This window comes from Colletotrichum lupini, chromosome 7 (assembly GCF_023278565.1).
Source record: "Colletotrichum lupini chromosome 7, complete sequence".
NCBI lineage: Eukaryota > Fungi > Ascomycota > Sordariomycetes > Glomerellales > Glomerellaceae > Colletotrichum > Colletotrichum lupini.
The window spans coordinates 659,349-678,314 of record NC_064680.1 but is presented as its reverse complement, the minus strand read 5'-3'; the positions used below and the strand labels follow the sequence as shown (position 1 = coordinate 678,314).

Below are 18,966 nucleotides of genomic sequence, written 5' to 3'. Positions count from 1 at the left end.
GGGGCCATCGGACCGGAATGCAACTCGGAAGACCCTCGCTCAAGTACCCGGCTCTCCGAGGAACGCCGATACTATGTATTGATAAGTCCAAACTTATCAGGGAGATCGCGCCGCCCCCACATTGTAGTCTGGCACTCTAGTCTGGCAGATAAGTTGCATATGGTGTCGTCTATGTCTCAAGCTCAAATTGAAGTTTTACAGACTTTCAAAGCTGACAACGGCTCGCTGAGAAAATGGACGAAGTCGGGACACAGCTGGAAACTGCGAGTCGTGCTATCAATATGGCTCAATTTGTGCAGGTAGTATACCTGTCAGGCCACCTTCACCTTCCAGAGACGCTCTCTTCTTTAGCTGTTGCTAGTGCATCGGTCCGCAATTTGCACCTGGCTTGGAAATGGTGACACTACCCACGTCTGAAAGATGGGAACTGATTGGCATTCCGCAAGCGCATGATCCCGTTACTCATTACAACGTGATAAGCACTATATGAATATCGATAGTACCTGTGGGTTATGACCTTGTAGTTGACGTCTCTCCGCCTGAGGTAAGGTATGAACTTGAAAGCCATCGCAGAGAGTCGACTTCTCCAAGCGATTCGGATTTGTGGACCTTGAAGCTGATAGCTTAGATAGCAAATTGGCAACATTTGCAAAGACATGTGGCTCCAGTCGAGGCATGACGCGCTCCAGACCGAAACATCCAAAATAAAGTCTGTTCATATTGCCCGGAATCTAGACTAGGCGAGTGATGAACAAAGATACATTCTCAGAGCCTGCACTCCGAACGATAGTGGTGGTACCTTGAGGCAAACTTTTGGCTTAAGGAATCACAGTTTCAGCATACTTCTCCTACCAAGAGATGCCGGTACAGAACGATGGACATAATACTGCTTGCCTTTAGAGGAAGTTCCAATGGCATGAAAGCGTATCGATCGATGCTCTGGAAAAAGCTAGCCTTCTCGTCTCCATGTCTCAATCTTCGCATGACAACTTCATCTCGCTCTGCGCTACTGGAAATTAACTTGGGGTTGTATTTCAAACAAGACGACGATAAAGACGCGTAACACTGAATTGGAAGCGCGTGTAATTTTTGCATTGCGCATACTGTGGAAAAGATCTTTGGTAACGCAGGACGGATCAAGGATGATGTACTAGTAGACGGGCCTCGAATCATCGGGAGACCCGATGTGTCTCTTAGAGTCTGCATGGCAAGGCCTCCATTGGCAGCTTTTTCCGGAGGAAAATGCCGGAATTGACGTTCCGATTATGAATACGTTGTCAGACAGTCAAAGGTGTAAGCACTCGCCCCCACGATGGTCTACCTGATGGTGGGCCGATGTCGCAAGTGGGCACGGAAACATCCTTGTGCTGCTTGTTGGCTGGCATCTAGGCATAGGACTGGCTTCTCGGCGGCCCTTGCCTCGGCGGTAATCGGAAAAGAGTCTCAGCTAGGCAAACCGAGCTTGGCGGCCGTAAGAGTAGCTCAAGGATCGGTTCTAGCAGCGGCCGACTGTGGATTCATGCTAGTCAAGTGCTAGAAGAGAGATTTTCGTCCCAATTCAAAGTCCCCTGATCGTGCTTACAGGCAGACCACCTCTTAGAGATCTGTGGGTCCGGCCTAGGTCAGGCAAGCTCTATGAGTGGAAAATGTAGCATGGAGCTATGAGGGTTGAAAAACATGGCACTAATGTGGCGCCACTGACCTAGCTGGTTCTCCTACGGATACGGGCGGGTTGGCATGCTTGGCCCAGCAGCTCGGTTCCGTGGTGGGAGACCGTATGCAGTAGCCTCGAAAGTGTCACTGGGGGTCCGTCCTGTTGTGTGATTGTTGGAGCCTCGCCACTCCCATGTAGTGTCTATAAGCAGAAAGACGCGAGTGACGATGATTTTGCCCTGAAAATAAAGAGTCAGGGTGTCTCACGCTTAGCATCATGTGGCGTTTCTACTCGAGACCGCCGTCTTTGCTGCAGGCACCATTGACAAGCTGGAACTACCTTATTCGGTCGGAATCCGAGCAATGGGATGGAATCCTAGCGAAGTTTGAGACATCGTTCACGCAGCCAGACGAAGAGTATCTGTGAACTAGGTATGATAAAGTGCCGTAAAAGGCGCGAAGAAATGTCATTGGTGCATATGCGGCCTGCTGGTCCGATGTAAGGCAGTGTAGGTATTCGTTAGTCAATGGGGAACCTAAGCAGGATCTTGATGTTTCTCGCCTGCGGCACAGCAAAATACCGGCGGAGCATCCGTAATAAGAATACTCGTAAGCTTGAAGGACCGATAGTCGGGTCTTTACACAGCCGCGGTAGAGAGACACTCGTCGGGACGCGCACTTGACCAATATTAGACTGCTCTTGGGTCTCGAATAACAGACAGGTAGACGAGCAAACGAGAACGAAAGACTTCCGCCAGTGGATGAAGCTCGATTACAGCGCGGCAGCATCGGAACGGGATGTTCGCGCCAAGGTCAACTCTAATAAGGTGACAGGACGGGATGGAGAGTTGCACAGGTACTGAAAGCCAAGGCCAAGGCTGGGCAACCGGGTCATTTTGGTAGTGAAGCTGGCAGAATGCTACATAGATCGGACCGCAATGTGACGGTGAGAGCTCCAGGTATGCGGATGCAAGCAAGCAAGATGGCAGGCTGGCAGCGCGTCCCCAGCCCAGGATGGAGAGGTCATTGACGTCCAGCCCTACGTTGCAGAGTGGGACTTCGGTGGGATCAGCTGGCTGTCGTGTAAATTCCTGGGCGGAGTAACAGATTGGACGATCAAGAGGAGGAGATCTTTGTGTCACCAGGCGACCAGACGGGAATAGGTGCAAATTGGAAGTTCAGGCGGAACTGGCAGATGCCATATCATTCCTGAGGCAGCGAGATGATCTGATAAGATTAGAAAAAACGGGGCGGCATCAGATAAAAATTTGCTTCGGCGCCATTGGAATGGCCCCACAGCCTAAAATGACACCACAGGCGATGGACCAACCAATGGCCAGCTTTTGAGGACCTCCTTCCCTGGAAATGGGTGGGCAACAGTGGGGTTCCTTCGGTTCCTTCTGCCTTGGTGTTTGTTCCTACCGACTTGGACGCACTGGAAAGTGACAAATTCCTTCCTAGCAGGCACACGCTTCCACTGTTGGCATCCACGCATCATTCTTTCCTTCCCGTTCCCGACCAAAACGTCCGCCAGCCGTGCGTGGCAGGTACCTTAGGCAATGGCACCTTCCGAGTTGCTAAACTGGAAGGAGTGACATCTCAGATGTATCTAATCCCATCCGTCCCCTCTTTCCCTCCTCCGACTGTCCTACGGTGGCGATGACTGGCTGTTTCCATCTCTCTCCGCTACACCTCGGCCCTGGTCATGCTTGAAGTCAAACTTTTCTTCATCCTTAATTATCTTGCCGAATCACGACGAATTGTCCGGCAGAGAGGACCACCACCGGGCCCCGCAATCTGGAAGGCAAAAAGGACTTCTGTATCTCCCCGATGGCCTCCAGTGTCTGTCGGGTCAAGGTAGAGCATCCTCCCTAATCATCCCGATTCGATCTACCTTACCAACGTTTGTTTGTAGAGAAAGCCATACAGAAAGACAGGGCAGTAGACGACCCAACGATTCATGCAAGGCAACAAGCGCAAGCATCTCGCGATTAATGATCCTACCACTACAACCCTCCATCACTTTGCTCCTCGGGTCTCGCCACGCGTAGGACACCATGAAAGGCTCATCGCGCGACGATCTCTCCCTCCAAGATCCGCTAGCACAGCTTCTATATACCTCATCCCGATGTGCGCCCCAGGACAAATGCCTACGGCCACGCGAACTGGTTTCCGGGCAATCTGGCATGTGAGGCCCTCCGCCAGCGCCAAGATGCGACAACCAGTCGTGCCAGTGAACCGACTCTGGTAACCGAGCTGCAGCTAAGACTTCATTCGGCGCATCGGCCCACTTGACTGCCACCCTACCTCCGATTCACACGCCTACCGCCTGCGTGCCCTGTGCATCCGTCTGTTCTGCCCGTTGGAACCCAAGGTCCCAAGCAAGGAATACAACCTAGAACCCTTCCTTTCCGGACGCCTTCCAGGGGGATGGCTTCCCTGGATCCCCACATGGTCCGAGTCGCCCAACGTTCCGGGCAAAGTCAGCTCGGTAAACTGGACGCCATTTCGTAATTCTGTGTCCACGATTTCCCGTGCACGCTGCCACTGAATCATCCTGGGCTATTCGAGTGGAACGCTGGTCAGCTCTCTCCTGCCTTGGGCCTTTTCAACAGTCGGTCCCACGCGGGCAAAGTCACTCTCGGCCACCGCTGGCTCTTGCATCCGATGGATCTCTCCACAGCCCAAAATTCCACTCGGGGTTAAAGGTTCTTTTGCTATAGGTGGACACACAGCTACACGAACAAAGTGGTGCTAATGCTGCGTGGGGGTGGAGAGCTAGCTCTGACCTTACACTAGTGGTGCCACCCGTCAACCATTCTTTGCCTTGCCCTCGCCGAGCCGATGGCGGTTACACGACTGTCCAGCCAGCTCGCGCAGCTTTCGGCGTGTAATACTTAGACCCAACATCTGCCCTGCCTACCAGTGGTCTTGCGTCCCGGCATCAAACTCTCTCGGACGACAACAGAAGACACCCTTTTCTGTTGCTCTCAACGCATCTGAGCCTGGCCGCTGCCAACATCATCCGCCCAGCATAGCCAGACGTTCGAACGACACAATCATGGGCTTGTTCTCCAAGAAAGCTCCTGTCGAGGAGCAGGTTGCTGCCGAACCTACCGGATCTCCCCATTACGACGAGAAGACGACGGGCGAGCACCCCGGTGATAGATCAAGCGATGATGAGCCAATCTCAAAGGACCTCCAGGCCGGTGTCGCCAAGGTCGAGGCCATGACAACCGTGTGGACAAAGCGCGATCTTATCATTGCTTACATCCTGTGGGTTACACATACGATGCCCAGACAGGGATTGGTAGCTATCTGGACGATGACTGACTGTCTGTAAAGGATCTGGTTGTTCTATGTTGTTACCTCTATCCAGGAGGTCTCGATGCGCGTCTTGTCCCCCTTCGTCACTAGCTCTTTCGCCATGCACTCGTTGACAGCCACGACTGGTGTCATGTCAACCCTCATTGCCGGCCTGATTAAGTTACCGCTTGCCAAGATTCTCGACACATGGGGCCGTCCTCAAGGTCTCGGTATCATGCTCATCTGCTGGATTCTCGGCTTCATTATGATGGCTGCTTGCAATGGCGTCGAGACTTACGCTGCTGCGCAGGTCTTCTACTCAGTTGGGTAAGTAATGAGCTTCCAAGATGACCACCCTTGACCAGTACTAACACCCTAAAGATCCCAAGGTATCTCCTACTGCATTACTATTTTCATCGCCGATACCTCTACTCTGAAGAGCAGAGCTCTGATGCTCTCGTTCGCAACGACGCCATACATCTTCATTACCTGGGCAGCTGGCCCCATCACCGACAGTATCCTCAGAGAGGATGGCATTGGCTGGCGTTGGGGTCTTGGTATGTGGGCTATCGTTGCTCCCGTCGTTATCGGACCTCTTGTTCTCCTTTTCCTGTGGAACCAGCATAAAGCGAAGAAGATGGGCGTCATCGACAGCCGCGGTTCCATCAAGAACATCTCTGGCGCCAAGATTCTCAAGTTCCTCATTGATGTCGATGCCCTTGGCATCCTCATTCTCGCTGCCGGCATGGCACTGTTCCTGCTGCCGTTCAACATCTACTCCTACCAGACGGAAGGTTGGCGCTCTCCCATGATCATTGCCTTCATTGTCGTCGGTTTCTTCATGATCATCGGCTTCGTTGTTTACGAGAAGTTCTTCGCCCCCGTCACCTTCATTCCCTTCTCTCTTCTGATGGACAGAACCGTCTTCTTCGGTGGCATGATGTTCGTCTTTGTGTTCTTCAACTCTGCTGTCTGGGGATCCTTCTTTACTTCCATGCTCATGGTTGTCTGGAATACATCCACCTCTCAGACCACCTACATCAGCAACATTTACCGAACGGGCTCCTGCTTCTTCTCCATTATCATCTCCTGGCTCATCTACCGCACCGGACGCTTCAAGCCTTTCGCTCTTTTCTTCTGCATTCCTTTGATGATGCTCGGCGTTGGCCTCATGATTCATTTCCGTCAGCCTGACCAACCTCTCGGCTACATTATCATGACTCAAATTTTCGGTACGTCGCGCAACTCTGAAGCTCTTCAACGTTCTCGTTACTAACATTCAATACAGTCGCGTTTGCTGGTGGACCCACTGTCATCTGCGGAGAGATGGCCATGCTCAGTCCCTCCGACCACGCCCACGTCGCCGTCATCATGGCCATCCTGGACCTCTTCGGTAGCATCGGCTCCACCGTTGGTTACACCGTCGCCACTGCCATCTGGACCGGTACTTTCAGAAAGAATATTGCAAAGTACACTCCTGCAGGCACCCCCGTCGACACCATTCATGGCGATATCTACCAGCAGCTTAGCTACGAGGTCGGCAGTCCCGAGCGCATTGGCATTCAGCGTGCCTACGGTGACTCGCAGCGCATCATGCTCATCACTAGTATCTGCCTCCTGGTCGGTGCTCTTGGCTCCGTCGCCATGTGGCGCAACCTGAACGTCAAGAAGATCAAGCAAGTGCGCGGAAACGTTGTTTGAAGAGTAGTTGACGATGATAATACCCCACATAGCCTTGCTCTATGATATAAAAGCGACTTTTTCTTCATCTGGTCGATCCATACTAAGGACCGTCAATCTACCTACTATTCATTGGTTTTAATCTACAAGTTGTATAAAAAGCCATTTAACAAACATTGATTATTAATATGGATTTCACCTTTGACTTTCACTTCAATATGCCCTGATCTTCATTATGATGAATTTAAGCATACCAAGACCGCTCCTTGTCAGGGCCTTGGTGTACTCCAAAATATTTTTCATCCTCAAGCATCTTTATGAAGGTCTTTCCTCATCACGCCCTTCAAACTCTCCTCCGAGATCTTGATATACTTATCAGGCGAGACACTATCTTCGAAAGGAACCCTCAACCACTCATCTGCCTGCGCAATCTTGCCCGCCCTCAACTTGAGATCAATAACACCCGAATACTCAAACGGCAACCCCGTCGCCTTTCGTCGTCCCAGGTCGTTGACGAAAATCCCCTTGTTGACGGTCCGGAAGCTGCAGTACCCGTTGCCGTCGGCGTCCATCTCGGCCCAGTAGACGGGGTACTGCTTGTCGAGGTAGACTTCAAAGTCCTTGTGCGCACCGTTCCAGTGTTTGTGGTGGCGTTTGAGGAAGGCGTAGGGGACGTGGATTTGGGCGCCGTGATCTGTCATGCAGGAGTCTGTTGTGAAAAGAGCTAGAAGGGGGGATGGGTCGCGAGCGGCCCAGGCGTGGCAGTAGATTGTGGGGAGGGATTCGAGGTCTTTCGGGGGTGTGGTGGCCATCTTGATGGGGTTTGGGGGGTTTTAGAAGGTGTAGTGGGCGACTCGAAGTGACTGAACCTCCCAGGTTTAGGTTAACTGAATCGAGGTGGCTCGACGCGTCCAAGGTGACTCACAGAATCGTGTCTTAATTCTGACTTTACGAGGAGGAACGACCTCGTCTTTTTATCGATCAAGAAGGTCGCCCAGGGTCGGGATGGTGGTTGGGGAAGCTCCGTCATGAACTTGGCTGAAGATCGAATGAAACCGGAGGCGTCAAGTGGTGTTGATCGGACGAAGAACGGATGTGACGTGATGGGTTCCATGCGGCTTACCCGGGTTGCGGAGCGGAGGATTTGGAGATGTGTGGGCAGTGAGTTAACCAGAAAATGAAACGAGAAATTTAGATAACTGACTTACTGACAGAATCGATTATTCGGCCAGATAAAAGCACTTCAAAAAACATTTCATGCCCAAAGCCTTGAGTATACCTACTTAGCTGCCTCGAGCTATTGGGCATGTCGATGAATACTGGTCTCACGGTTGAGAGCAATGCCCAACCCATAACGCCTGACGATTCATTCCCAGGTACATTGAGCGGTCCGGGCATCTTTCTCCTTCATGAGATACCGGGTGAATTCGCAGAGATGTATTAGGACTCCGCACGCCTCGCGTGGCGGTCTTTCGTATTGGAATTACTGAATTCAGTTGAGCGCGTGCTTAGGGCATACTATACATTCAATCATCGCTCTAGGTAGTATCGTCACCTCGTATCTCGTTGGAACCTGCATCGGCGGTCTCCAGTCAGGCTGGGTCGCAGACAATTCAGTCCTCATTATGTACGTAGTGTCGGCCAGCCAGTCTTATATATCTAGTCCCCCTTGTCGCCGCAGGGAGAGATATTAGGCGTGGTGGCGCTTTTCAGGAAACGAGAGACATTTAGCTTAGTGAATGGGTTCGTAGAATACTGGAAATAATAGTGCAATCATTAGAGACAGAGACTAACGGCGCTGTTGTATTTGAACTCTGAGGATAGCGATAGTGGGGAATTTGGATCATATAGTGAGCGACTACTACATGTAGGTTTTAAGACTCCCGGGGTATGAATTGATCTTTCTTTCGCCTCTCACTACAAAGAATGCTGTCAAATTCACGCAGCCACGAGTACTCAATAGTGCAACTTCTTGTTGACCACATTAATGAGAGGCTTGCCAGCATCTATACGCTCCAAGTTTGCCTCCAGAACTCCTAGAACTCGCTCCCAGTATCCATCTGTTCTCCAACTGACGTGAGGTGTAATGAAGACATTAGGCGCCTTCCACAGTGGGTGATCTTTCGGAAGCGGCTCCGGATCTGTGACGTCCAAAGCAGCCGCCCGGATCTTACCACCCTCGAGAGCTTCGATAAGGGAGTCGGTCTGAATCAAGGGACCTCTGGCAACATTTGAAACAAAAGTCTTCCGCTTTGACAAGATCTCAAATTGCTCTTTGCCAATCAGTCCTTTCGTCTCCTCTGTTAAAGGCAGACCGAGTACCAATAGATCGAGGTCTTGGCTCAAGAAGTTATTAATGGCTTCTTTGGAAGCGCCGTGGAACCACTTAGCAGGGACCAGTCCATCGGGGTCTCCAGTGCCGGGAACGCAGTAGCTGTCGTCTTTGCGAGACTCGAGTGTTGCGCGCTCGCTTCTCGTATACGCATACACCTCCATTTCCATTGCTTGCGCAACCTTACCACACTGGCGCCCTATGGCACCATAACCCAGAACACCCCTAAGTCGATCGAGTCAGCAGCTCCTTCTTTCCCTCACGACGAACAGCGCGGGCGATGACTTACATGCGAAGTCCGACTGAGTCTTCAAAGTCTACTTCCATCGGGCCTTCCCAGAATCCTTCCTTCATGTGATTATGATAGCGCTGGAAATGGTGCTGGTGCGCGAGCCATGAACCAATGACCCATTCCGCGATCTGGGGCCTGCAGATCACGTCAGTCATCAGGTTATTGCATGAGACCAGTAGTAGCACAGTAAGAACTCACGGATGGCAGCCATTTGTAGTGCAAAATGAAACCTTAGGGTCCTTGTAGACATCGTGGTCGAGCCATCTATCGGCGCCTGCAGAGGTCAACTGCACGAAGCGAACCTTAGACAAGCGATGAGCAGACGGCGGGTTGAAGGCCATGAAAATCGTCACATCTTCCCACACCTCATCCGGCAGCTCATCTGGCAGAAGAAAGCCGCCACCAGGCCTCAAGTTGGACTCCCAGCAGACTTTCAGGCCGGGGAAGCGCTGAGAGATCCTGCTTGTCCATTTCGTGTCTTCCGGCGCTGAGAGAAATACCAAGAGCTTGTCTCCTGCCAAGGGGCTTTGACGGTTTCCAAGATCTCCCATCTTGATGATCTGGTCTTTGTCGCGGTCGTTCAACGCCAAGAGTTGGAAACCGTTGTGCTGAGGTTATTCTCAAGCTTGGTCCGCGGCAAAGTGCTTCGACAGTCTACTGCTTGGAATTTGACAAAGAGTATCCACGGGAAGGGTTTCCGATAAAGAATCTGCGGGCTTTGATAGGCTGAAAATGGGGAAATGACTGGGTATTACTTAGTAAATCAATCGTTTGTCAGACGTGGGCCCCCCGGTACTCCGCAGTCGTCCCGAGACCGGGAACTATCCGCGATACCGGCTGTCTATCAGCAGCGCAAAGAACCCGGGCCGGCGTGGTGTTGACCTCCCTATCTGACAGATAACGAGCCTTTACCTTGGTCCGGCATGGGCAGGCCGATATGGACCGGATATCCCTCTCAGTTCCCGGTACGAATTAACATTTTCTGCTTTAAACATGGTGGACACGCTTGTAAAGCTGAGCGTGGGCTAGCGCACGAGTCAGCACTTACGCGCCGACACGGTCACCAACAGAGATCATCCGACCGCAGCTGAGAATACAATTTCCTAATCAAGCCTTTCTTACATGATGGACGAACGAATCACTTGTACCATCGTCAGAAGATCTGAGATCCAGTAGACGAGCTGCAAGCCTCAACTCCCCAGGCAGAGTGGTCGCCATCTCCGCCTACCCCAGCTTGTACTGTTGCGGGGTTGCATGTTTAATATGCCTCAACCCCCGCCAGCCTCAGCAACTCTGGAGTAAGCTCAGGTTTCTCCAACGGCTCCATTCTTCTGTTGTCAACAGTCCCATCCGGCAGGGTTGGCTGATATGTCCTCGGAACAATGTTGTCATGAGGCCAATGCGTCGTAGCCAGCCACTCGTCGAAGGCTTTCTTCTTGGCTTCGAGGGCTGCCTTCGTCGCAAAAGATGCAGGAGCATACGACACATATGTGATGGTCCGTATGGTATTGCTCTTTGATGTTGGCTCGGCCCCGAAGTGGATCAGTCGCGAATCCCAGATGATCAAATCACCTAGTTCCGCGACAACCTTCTGCTCCCGATAGCCTTCCTTCTCGAACCATGCAATCTGCTCAGTCGTGTAGTTGAAAAAGTCTTTTCGCGTCCACTTCGACTTGTCGGTATGCTCTCTGAAAAACGACTCGGTGATCTTGTGCGTTCCCGGGTATACCGTCAATCCGCCGTCCTCGATGCCAGCCTTTGAGAGGTTCACTATGCCCTGAACGCACTCTAGGCCTTGTCTGTATGGGCTCTGGTCGACATGAGGCCACTTTTTTCTGGGAATATGACCTTGGCGTCTTGGAAGTGTGATGTTCAGGGCATCAAAGGAGACGATAAGGTCGCGGGTATTCCATACGTTCGCGAAGACGTCGATCACGCCTGGTTCCAGGCGTATGTCCCACATGAACTTCTCGTGCACAACTCCGTAATGGTTCACTGTGTTGATTCCGGAAATGAATGGCAGATTGTCGGGGGTCCATGTTGTGGGGTCTGCTAGATCCAACGCGGCGTTGTCGAAGGACTTGAGCCACGCGAAGGCCTTTTGCTGATACTCGAGAGCTTTAGTGTAAGGGATTACGGATGGAATGACCGCAAAGCCATGCTCAGTGAATTGTCTGTACCAATATGGTCTCGTCATCTCCAATTCGATATTGGAAATATGGATGGTGCGAAAATCTTACTTACTTCCAAGGAAAGGAGGTATGTGACTCTTCACGCAATGGAAGAGTCCTGTACATATTGCTTTTATGCATTGAGTTGTTTTTACCAAGCATACACCATCCAAAGAGGGGTATGATTAGTGTATCTACCATGGGAATCACGGAAGACTTGCGAGTGATGAGGTGCTCTCACAGCATCCACTTCAATCTGGCGGGACTCATCATGGCTGCATTACACCCGAGAACTCCTGCGAAGTCGGCGCGTCTGGCCATGGGAGACTTTGTCAGCTGGGTAGCGAAACGCCTCTCAATCGCAAATGACATCACAAAATTCGTAGTCGAAGCGAGAAAGGTGCTTTTGGCTGCCTAACAGCGAGAACTATACTTCTCTATTATTTGGAAAAAGGTTTGGGACTTTGAACTTGTACTCAAGTTCAAGTTGACAGCTTTTCTATGAGCATCATAACGATACTCTACAAGGGCTATCGCCGCCCCCTTAACATGATCATACCTCAAATCTCCGAATTCAAAGAGAAACGCTTTTGCTCGACTCTTCCTCCGGAATATCCCCCAGCGGCTTCGCGTCGATTGATCGAACGGCAAAATAGGTTGGGATAAGTGCTAGACCCCATAGACCGAAATTGACGCTGGCGGCGGCAATGAGCTTCGAATGGTATTAGCTTATTATCGATGAATCATATAAAGAAACAGCCCCTCACGTCTCATGCCTTCTTCAATGGATGAGGAGCACTTACAGGAGCATGCGTAGAGCTAATACCTGACGCCACCGCGCCTCCAGCCGCTTCAACGGCTCGAACCGTTGATGTAAATCGGATGATCTCAGCGTTATCACGCGCCATGTAGCCAGCAAGCCAGTAACCATAGTTGTATGCCAATGCGCTGCCACCAGTCAACAAATGTGATCAAAAAGGGTAAAAGATGTTGGGTTGGACTCACAAATTAACCTGCAAGAGGATGTAAAGCGCCCATCCACGGCCGAAACCGCTGTCGACCCAATCCAAAGCAGGAGCTTTCAACCCATATTCTCGCTGAATGACAATTGCCCACACCCAGGTCCCCCCAAATAGTGCCATGATTCCGAAGTAAGCGAATCGGGCCCGCTGATTGATAGTGAATCGCTTCCAGTCCAGAAAGTTGCCGAATATGAAGTTTGCAGTAATTTGAGCCAGTGCAGAGACTAGGGATGCCAAAGCACGGGAGCGAACGGAGAAGTAAAGTGACAAGTAAGATCCCGCATAGGATAGTAGAAATGTAGCGTAGAAGAAGAAGGGGAAACTTTATATCTTGTCAGCATCGCATCCCTGATCGAGGCCCTCTTTCACGGCACGGCCACTTACACTAGCAAGAAGTCTTTGCGAATGAGAATTTTGGCAACAGCCTTTAGTTCTAGTACCGTGGGAATCCGCTCAGCCTTTGCTACTTTTCTTCCATCTTGGCGTTGGACCTTGTCGGGAGGAGACAGAAGCATTGCTACAAAAGGCCCCAGACATTCTGGAAATGGTTAGAGAATGGTAGTAAGACTGCAAAAAGCCAAGAACTTACGCAAAGCTACGAAGACGATGTAGGTCCTGTAATCTAGCTTTCCCGTTGTCTTGCCAGTTGCATCTGAGGAAAGTCAACACTTTTTCTCTGTAAAGTGCAACTCTGCTTCACTTACTGAACGCAAGGTTGATAGCACCTCCAACGATTGATCCGCCCTGAAGCTCGTCAGCACTGTTGGTACAGATGTAGAAGCCCCGTCCCACGACCACTGACATTTCTATACGCCAGCCAGTAGGCCAGATACCTGCCGCGTTTCTGGTCTTCCGGATCTACGCTTCGAAGTTAGATGGATTCTAGTAGGCCGGCCAAGGCTAAGACGACTTACAACTGATCATGATCGCGCCTTCTGCAGCCCAGAAAACACCAGCAGTGATACCACAAGCAGCAGAACCAACGTAGACGAACCACTCATTGCCGTAACGGTTGTTTGTGTACAGCGACGCTGAGTACAGAGCACTGGATTGGATCAACCCCCATATACTTGGAAAATTCCATTCATCTCAAACTGAAGGCTGGAGGTGACTTACTATCCCGTCGTGCCAAAGATCAAGGCATTTTTGAGGCCAATCCTGTTGGCGACCACACTTCCCATGGAACATGTTACAACCATCATAACTCCTAAAACGGCATTCGCGGACCTTTAAGGTCAATCAGTTGAAGGGGTTCGGCGAATGGGAATACTTCAAAGTTTGAACAGAGACTTACATAACGAGGTATGGAGTCTGTTGACCACCTGCACCCGTCGATTGCATGGCATTGTAAAGGCCCGGGGCGAAGAATGCGCAAAGGCCAATAACAGTGGCCTGAAAAAAGACAGTTCGGTACCATGTCCGGTTGCCGATGCCAGAAGCTTCAAACTCCGGTACTGCATCCTCGGCAATTGCCGAGTGTGCCTCAATTGGTTGAGACTTTAGGGAAGCCATGTTGCACGGACTGTCTTGGGTCGCAGGCGAACAATGTTCTGTCAACAGACTGTAGACAGCAATCGCGAGATAGGTAAAAGCTGGCTCCAGAAAGCTCCTCTGAGATCGCCAGGTTGAACGACAGCCCAGACTCGGAACACAATCTGGAGACTACGCACTTTCAAAGTCATGAAGGTAAAGTTGAAATATCTTCCACATCCTGGTACTGTTTCCCCGATAGCGGTGGCTCAGTGTGTCGCGATCTGAGTTATCATGGCGTGCTTAATATGTCTCCACATCCAGTGCAAAGATACGCGAAGGATTCTCGACTGTCACAATGAGACTCTGGTATCCTTGGCTCAGTTGTTCTACTGATGCCTTTAAGCAACGTTCAAAGACCTTTGGACTCAAGGCAGGGGGTACAAGGGGGATTGCACCATTTTGAAACCCACAAAACTGCATCCCCTCGTGGCATCTTGGTGATATTGGTTCACCGCGTCTTGTCACGCCAATCAACACGTAAATGTCTTTCCTTGATGCGCAATCCTTATCCGTGAATCAAACTTTTTTATTGCTTCATGAATTGCTGTCTCATCTTTGAGCAAGAGCTTCGATTGGGTGCCTCTTCGAGCCTCTTGATGTTCACATGTGTTCTGGCTGTCTCAACCCCTACTCCTGATGCAAGGCGGTGTTTGACGATTCTTTAGGCTTCGGTATCAGCATCCAACTGATACCTGTACCTGCAATCAGGGCTATCAAAATAGGCTGCAGCACACTGACGCCTATGCGAGATGCGATTACTCCCGTAATGACGGGAAACAAAGATCCACCAATCTGCCCGATCACAAACACGAATGAGAGGGCTGTTGGTTGCACCTCTGGTGAGAAGAGTTTGGATCCAACAGATATACCCTAGGGATCGTCAGACATCTGGGTCCTGCATCAGTAGTTGCACAACTTACCGTGGCGAACAGAGGACCAGAGAAGAATCCAAAGAAACTGATGGCCACTGAAGCAGCGATGATGTTTGGCACCCTGTTTTAGACGCATTAGACTCCAGTAGTCACGAGCTTGACGGCTTTCATACTCACAACCAGAATACCAACTGAAAGGCGATGCAGAGCACCACATAAAGCAAGATCATTCTCCTTTCACCTAGACGATAGGTAGGTTCAGCCAAAAGAAGGCGACCAAGCATGGCTCCTCCATTAAAGCCCGCCGGGACATAACCCATGGCGCCGAGATTACCACCACGAATCTCAACAAGATATTCGACAATCCATCCACTTGCTGTAATAGTCGCCCCAAGTAGGAAGAAAAAGAAGATACTGACCATCCAAAGAGATTTGGATCGTAAAGCAGTCTTCATTAGTTGGGATGCGCTCTTCTTCTCCTCTTCGTCAGTCCCTGCTTCTGGCTCAGTCGCCCTGTTCTTTTTACGTCCAAATTTGATAGTGTCTCGGAAGGCGTAGCAGGTCAGGGCAAAGTTGAGAACACCAATGGCGAGCGGGAAAATGTAGAAGAGATACCATCGAGAGGTCTCCCCAGCCGATGCAATTGGAGTCGCGACAAATGGGGCAACTAGACATCCTGCCATGTACAATGCATGGATAAAGGCCAGCCATCGATGTGCGGCCTTGGCGCTGGCTACATACGCATTTGCACCTGCATCTTGGTATGCCTGTCCGAGGCACACGAGCCAAAACGTGACGGCAAAGAATGGGAACGGAGGTCGCCATGCCCGGAGCGCATGGGCCAAGACTTGGAAGAAGGCGCCGAAAGCGAGCAGTCCGCCGAGGTCAAACTTTTGTCGGAGATGAGTGTTGGTAAGGGCAGCGAGGAACCAGCCGAGAAAATTTGCTCCGTAGCTTGAATCAGGGATTAGTTTTGAAGCTAAGTTTTAAGATTATGGCTTTCGCTACGCACATAATAGAAACGACTGCTGTGGTGATGCTATAGTCGCGGATCATGTAGGGAAGGAGAGGACCGACACTACCATCATTGACTCCAGAGATGAAGAAGGCGAAGCCTGAGGCTATTAGCTTTAAGAGTGTGGCATTGTCAATTTTATCGCTCTGATCAGTGTCTGTAGGGTCAACGGATCCTAAAATGTGTCCGCTGCGGGGTTGCTTCGGTGCTTCGGCAAGTTCGTAAGAGTCTGACGACGTGTGCTGCTGTTGAGTGACTGTGGCCATCATGAAGCTTCAAATAGTTAAGTCGAGACGGATATTCCAAGACTCCTCAGATGGAACAAGGTAGGCCATAGGATGAGGCGAGAGAGCCTTTATGGAGACCGGGCTCCAAGGCGAGGGACGGTTAATCAACGGCCCCGCCTATGCAGTTGGGTTGGTTGTTGTTCCGGAAGAGGACAATGGCTAAACTCCGGAGAGTCAATTTTAGATTATGTCACTCTACGTTGTAGGAAAACCGTCATCTGCCGGCCGGTCTCTCCACAAAACGGCGGGGCGGGCCGGAATTTCGGGCGCGCTTCCGTCCAGCTATTCCGGACTCGCCCCAATTCGATACGCAAGGCAACTAGGTGCTCTCATTAGCATCTGTCTTCTCAACACTATCAACAGCAGGGTGGCCGAGGACTGTAAGTAGAACGAACCTGAATTCAATGGTTTCTTTGGTTTAAAGGCGATCCAAGTACAATGACGAGTTCCAGGTCGAAAGCCTTGCGCAAACATATTTCTGAAGCGGCGAGCAAGAAAACCTTCTATCCTCAAATCATCGTACTTTAATTCGGACTTGAGCCATGACGAAATATTTCCTTCTCTACAACGGTTAGTAAGTTCTCTCGCTTAAATATGCAAACGCAATGGGCTGCCCGATTCACAAATCTTAACTTCGTCCATGTTGGCCCAAATCGTTCCTTCTATTTTATTGATCAAAACCACCAACTGTGGACATTCCGAAACTAATCAAAAACGTGTTGAATCCATTCACTTCAAGTGGATAGAATGATTGTGATAGCTGTAGATTCTTTGACCAACAACGACAAATACTAAATCATGATTGGAAGTCTCTGATATGAGGGCTCTCCTTTCTGTAATCGATGGATTGAAATCTAGCACTGAACGTTTTGTGAGCCTGCAAGGCCATCGAACGCAGCGATAGTCTCTCATTTTGCTCGAACTCAAGATATGCGCATTTAACTTTTGATGTCGACTTTTTAGCCATTCGACCATACTAATAATATTAATATCCCTATTATAGGGTAGTTAGTTCGAACCGTAGTTAACGAAGAGATTAATTGAACTATATAAATATCTACGTTATAAGTATAAAAAAGAGGTTCTAACCGTAGGTTAGGCTAGTTACGATAATCGTAAATAGGGCCCCTAATTAGCCCCTATATAGTCGGCTATATGCCACGGTCGAATTAGACTTCTAATTTAATACTAACTTTCTCTTTTTTTTATTAATTTAACCGCTACGGTTAGAGGTATAATTCGACCTCGGGCCCGTTTACTAAGTCGTCTCCTTTTCCCTCTTTTTTCTACTCTTTTTATATAACCTATCCTTTTATTTATATAGTAACTTTTTAACTACTTACGAATTACTCTAATCCCTTATTTAGTACTACTTTCGTAAAAGCGTTTACGAAGTTATTTTTATTATTAATCTAATAGATCTTAAGTATCTCGCGCTTTTCGTACGATTACCTAAGGGCTATAATATTAATTATAAGCCTCTTTTTTTTATTTATTCTTAATTTAACGAGGTATTCGTATAGTGAGTAGGAATCGGTATAAATAACTGTTAGAATAAGTAAAAAGCTAATTCGATCGGTAATTTTCTTTAGTATTATTAAAATCGTATAAGAGAGGTTAACGCTATTAACTATATTATAGACCTCTAACGCTAGTATACTTCTCGTTACTTACTTATTTTTAGTTAACGAGTAGTAGATTATATTACCGTATATAGTAAATTCGCTCTTATTTATACTCTCGTTAGTTAGGATAATAATATACCCTAATTACGAAGTAAGGTCGTTATTATTCGTAAATAACCTATTAACGAAGACGTAGAGCTTACTAATTATAAGGTCGATCGGGTAGTAAATAAGACCTCGATCGAGATTTATTTATTACTACTTAAGCTGCTTATTAAGTACCTCGACGTTTTATTTAGTTAAATTTATAACTTACGCTACCCTAGCGTAATTAAAAGTCGCCTTAGGCTAATAAATACTTATAATATATATCCCTCGCGCGAGCTTAGCCTTATATTACTTTTTAATATTAGTTATGTTTAGATCGACGAGGTTAATCTTCTCGCCCTACCCCTTTACTAAAAAACGACGGTTTCCCTTTTAATTATAAAAATCCCGCTATTAAATACTAAGGGGTTATTTATTATAAGAACCTTTTTTAGCTTCGCTATAAAGCCCGCTTTCTAAAGCTCCTTATCCTCTTTTTTTATAAAGTTAATATTAAATAGGCCTAATATATCGTCGGTTTATATTCTAACGATCCTAAATTAGTTACCTTCGTACTCTGCGACTAGTAAGTACGGGTCGTACGTAGAGGTAATTATTAATAGTTAATTAATATAAAAATTATAGTAAGTAGCTTACTAATAGGTGCCCGATTTTGCGAGCCTATATAGTAGCTTAAGCACTTTAATAATCGTACTTTCTAAGTACTTACTAGCTATTTCTTTTAGTAAATAGGCCAGGATTTTCCTTATAAGCCCTGTAGCCGATTAGGTATAGGCCTAGGTAATATTACGGCTCTAAATCTCGTATCCCTTCTTCTATAGCGATGCTATTAGTGCTATTATTAATCGTTAGCTATAGCGCTATATAATAGGCGATTATATAAGTAGCGTCGCTTTTTTAACGTCGCCGCACTCTTAAATTACGTATTTAGACTTCTCGTACGGCTAGGGTATTCTTTTCTTTTTAATTTTACGAACTATTCGTAATTTAAATATATAGAGGTTTATATATTTTTCTAAGTCGTATAGGATAAATCGATAGACCCCTTAATTACGAAAAGTATCTACTTC

The 18,966-nt window shown here is 48.8% G+C and overlaps 6 protein-coding genes across 6 annotated transcripts; 1 reads left to right on the top strand and 5 right to left on the bottom strand.

The window, feature by feature from the left end:
- Positions 1 to 4,714: 4,714 nt before the first annotated feature.
- CLUP02_13242 (major facilitator superfamily transporter) lies at positions 4,715 to 6,660 on the top strand (the record flags this gene model as incomplete). Its single annotated transcript, XM_049292185.1, has 4 exons — positions 4,715 to 4,929; positions 4,999 to 5,286; positions 5,341 to 6,191; positions 6,248 to 6,660. The coding sequence occupies 4 exons, from the start codon at positions 4,715 to 4,717 to the stop codon at positions 6,658 to 6,660; spliced, it is 1,767 nt and encodes a 588-aa protein (XP_049149331.1).
- A 284-nt stretch (positions 6,661 to 6,944) lies between these two features.
- CLUP02_13241 (uncharacterized protein) lies at positions 6,945 to 7,451 on the bottom strand (the record flags this gene model as incomplete). Its single annotated transcript, XM_049292184.1, has 1 exon — positions 6,945 to 7,451. One exon carries the CDS (start codon positions 7,449 to 7,451, stop codon positions 6,945 to 6,947), a length of 507 nt encoding a protein of 168 aa, XP_049149330.1.
- Positions 7,452 to 8,595: 1,144 nt separating this feature from the next.
- CLUP02_13240 (D-isomer specific 2-hydroxyacid dehydrogenase) lies at positions 8,596 to 9,814 on the bottom strand (the record flags this gene model as incomplete). Its single annotated transcript, XM_049292183.1, has 3 exons — positions 8,596 to 9,196; positions 9,261 to 9,398; positions 9,462 to 9,814. 3 exons carry the CDS (start codon positions 9,812 to 9,814, stop codon positions 8,596 to 8,598), a joined length of 1,092 nt encoding a protein of 363 aa, XP_049149329.1.
- A 707-nt stretch (positions 9,815 to 10,521) lies between these two features.
- Positions 10,522 to 11,226, bottom strand: CLUP02_13239 (phytanoyl-CoA dioxygenase; the record flags this gene model as incomplete). Its single annotated transcript, XM_049292182.1, has 2 exons — positions 10,522 to 10,964; positions 11,112 to 11,226. 2 exons carry the CDS (start codon positions 11,224 to 11,226, stop codon positions 10,522 to 10,524), a joined length of 558 nt encoding a protein of 185 aa, XP_049149328.1.
- Positions 11,227 to 12,008: 782 nt separating this feature from the next.
- CLUP02_13238 (uncharacterized protein) lies at positions 12,009 to 13,968 on the bottom strand (the record flags this gene model as incomplete). The annotated part of the gene is made up of 10 exons (XM_049292181.1): positions 12,009 to 12,146; positions 12,238 to 12,382; positions 12,440 to 12,778; positions 12,841 to 12,994; positions 13,046 to 13,108; positions 13,161 to 13,200; positions 13,259 to 13,314; positions 13,371 to 13,501; positions 13,573 to 13,683; positions 13,751 to 13,968. 10 exons carry the CDS (start codon positions 13,966 to 13,968, stop codon positions 12,009 to 12,011), a joined length of 1,395 nt encoding a protein of 464 aa, XP_049149327.1.
- Positions 13,969 to 14,616: 648 nt separating this feature from the next.
- Positions 14,617 to 16,145, bottom strand: CLUP02_13237 (uncharacterized protein; the record flags this gene model as incomplete). Its single annotated transcript, XM_049292180.1, has 4 exons — positions 14,617 to 14,859; positions 14,910 to 14,982; positions 15,039 to 15,815; positions 15,874 to 16,145. 4 exons carry the CDS (start codon positions 16,143 to 16,145, stop codon positions 14,617 to 14,619), a joined length of 1,365 nt encoding a protein of 454 aa, XP_049149326.1.
- Between the last annotated feature and the right edge of the window lie 2,821 nt (positions 16,146 to 18,966).